At 53.9% G+C, this 2,412-nt stretch overlaps 1 protein-coding gene across 1 annotated transcript in view; it reads left to right on the top strand.

Annotated features, from left to right (window-relative positions):
- SREBF2 (sterol regulatory element binding transcription factor 2) overlaps positions 1 to 1,554 on the top strand; it is a 16,963-nt gene extending 15,409 nt beyond the window's left edge. Inside the window, exon 14 of the mRNA XM_009867693.1 lies at positions 1,402 to 1,554. Within this exon, the coding sequence (XP_009865995.1) occupies positions 1,402 to 1,554 (153 nt within the window). The remainder of the gene's footprint in view (positions 1 to 1,401) is intronic.
- Positions 1,555 to 2,412: the final 858 nt, after the last annotated feature.

Genomic DNA, 2,412 nt, shown 5'->3' with positions numbered 1-2,412 from the left:
AATGCCCTGGTGAAAGCCACCTTCTATGTGTGTAAAGCCATGCAAGCTTCACTGTCTGGGAAGGCAGATGGACAGCAGAGCTCCCTGGGTCACTGCGAGAGAGCCAGCAGTCACTTATGGAACAGCCTCAACATGAGCAGCAATGTCTCCAGCACTGTGCTCAACAACGTAAGAGCTATAAGCCCTGGGATAACACATGATCTGTCTTGGTTGTAAGGTTGGTCTTGCTGCAGGTTTATCACTTTCCTGTTGCATCTGCATTCTCTGTTCATCCTGCATCTCATGAGAGTAGAGGGGAAGCTTCTTCCCTTCCCTTGCAAGGGGCATTGATGCTTCTCTGCCTCTGCTATATGTTGGAGCAGAGCTGCGAGTACAATGTTGTTTCCCTGGGCACAGCCTCAGAGACCTGATCTCTTGCTCCTTTCCTGCCAGTAGCTGTCACCACTTCCTGGTGCTTTGACCGCTCTGAATCTGGCCCATGGAAAGCATCCATCTCCATCCTCCAGATGAAGTTGCTGACACCTGTAAAGCAGGACCTCATTAAGTCAAGCCTGTCCTGTTTCAGGCAGCACTCATGAGTGTTTGAACCCTCCTCTGCAAAAGTGAGACTGTACCATGCTATTTCTGAGTTTGTGTGGAGCTTGTTTCTCTCCTTTCCAGGGTTACCTAAAGCTGGAGCTTCCCTTCCTGGCATATGGGACATAGTTCCTGGTCCCTTCTGTCACTCCTGGGTGGCGGCTGTAGTGCATTGTAGTTGCATTGCATGTTGTGGCAGTAACTGTGCAATGTTTCTGCAGTGCAGTACAGAGGCACACTCTACGCTACAGCTGCACGGGTAGAGTCCCCTGAGAGCAACTAGGACAGTGAGCAATGCTAGAGGGCAGCAGCAGATGGGGAATAAGGATTTGGGCAGCCACTCTGAGCTGTGTCAAGACACTGCCTTTTTTGTTGTTTTGGGATTTTTGTTGCTTCCCCTCCCCTTCTTTGGGTAGCAAGGCTATCTTTGCTGTTTCCCACTTGTTCGGGCAGGAAAGCCTTTGCAGAAGGCTGGGATGTTGCTGGTGCAATATCCCCTTGGCACGTCTTGTCTGGGTTGCGACCAGCATTGTGAAGAGGAGAGCCGCTCCCGGGGCACAGCCTGGCACTTGTTCCTTAGGCTGGACCTCTTGGTGCCGAATCCCAGAGATGCTGCTTGGGCAAAAGGCCAAAGTTCTGCTCCTTTGGTGCATCGCAGTGGGGGCGGTTTGGTGGGAGGGCCAGGAACTTCCCGCCAGGTGGGCAGGAGGTGCTGTGGCCACCTTGCCACGGGTTGTGTCGGTAGCTGTGTAGCAAATGGCCTGTTACTCGCCTCGTGAGTTGTGTTAATAAAGCATATGTGCCTGGGCCCCCTGGCTCTTGCAGATGATCCAGCTGCTGGCCTGTGACTTGCTGCTCTCTCTCCGCACCAGCCTGTGGCAGAAGCAGGCGAACGCCAGCCAGGCCCTGGGTGAGACCTACCACGCCTCTGCCTCCGAGCTGACGGGCTTCCAGCGCGAGCTCGGCAGCCTGCGCTAGCTGGCTCAGGCCTGCCTATCGCAAGGTGACGGCTTGCCTCCCCTACCTGTTTCACCCTCAGCTTAGCTGGAAACCTTCCCGGGGTAGCTGCAGCCCTTGGAAATGTAGGGTGTGCGTGGGCTTGAGCGAGCACCTGAGGTGGAGTGGTCTGCCACCAGCAGACCTCCATATTATCTCTTGGTGGGTGAATAAGGGGGCTCCTGTGGGAGCCTGGTGCATGTGGGGAGGTGTTTGCCATATGGCACAGCTGGCAAATACCATGGCATCCTATTCCTTAACGTGGCTTCAGACTGGATCAGTCCCTCCGAGGAGTGTGGCTTCCTCAGCCATGTTTGCTCTGCAGGCAGCTGGGGGCAGGGGCGTCAGACGCCTTCTGCACCTGTAGAGCACCAGGTGCTTCTCTGGGGATTTCTGACCCTGTTTAGTCCATCTAGTTTTAAGCCTCTCTAGAAGTGTAGTCTAATGCTTGGACAATACTTGTCCTGATGTTGTCCAAACTCTGGATTTCAAAATTTGATGCTTCTACCAGAGTGCTGCACTAGCAGCCCAGGGATGAGATGCCCACATAGGCCATAGTGCCAGGTTTTGCTTTCCCATTTTCCACTATATTCCCTGCTCTTGTTCATTCTCCTTTCCAGGCCACTCACAGTTACATGTCAAAAGCTTTCTCTGCTCCCCGCTCCCCTCTCCCATCCTCACAGTTGCTCTGACCTGCAAATTCCCCAGGTGGGAAGATGAGGGAGGAGCATGGAAGTGGGTCTCTGTTGTTGTTAAGGTGTCAGTGTTCCGCTCTTGAAATGCAGTGGCTGAGGGATGACATGAATTCAGCCACAGCATCACCCTCCTCTTGCCCCCCTC

This window comes from Apaloderma vittatum, unplaced genomic scaffold (assembly GCF_000703405.1).
Source record: "Apaloderma vittatum isolate BGI_N311 unplaced genomic scaffold, ASM70340v1 scaffold37314, whole genome shotgun sequence".
NCBI lineage: Eukaryota > Metazoa > Chordata > Aves > Trogoniformes > Trogonidae > Apaloderma > Apaloderma vittatum.
This window is presented reverse-complemented; position numbering and strand designations above follow the sequence as displayed.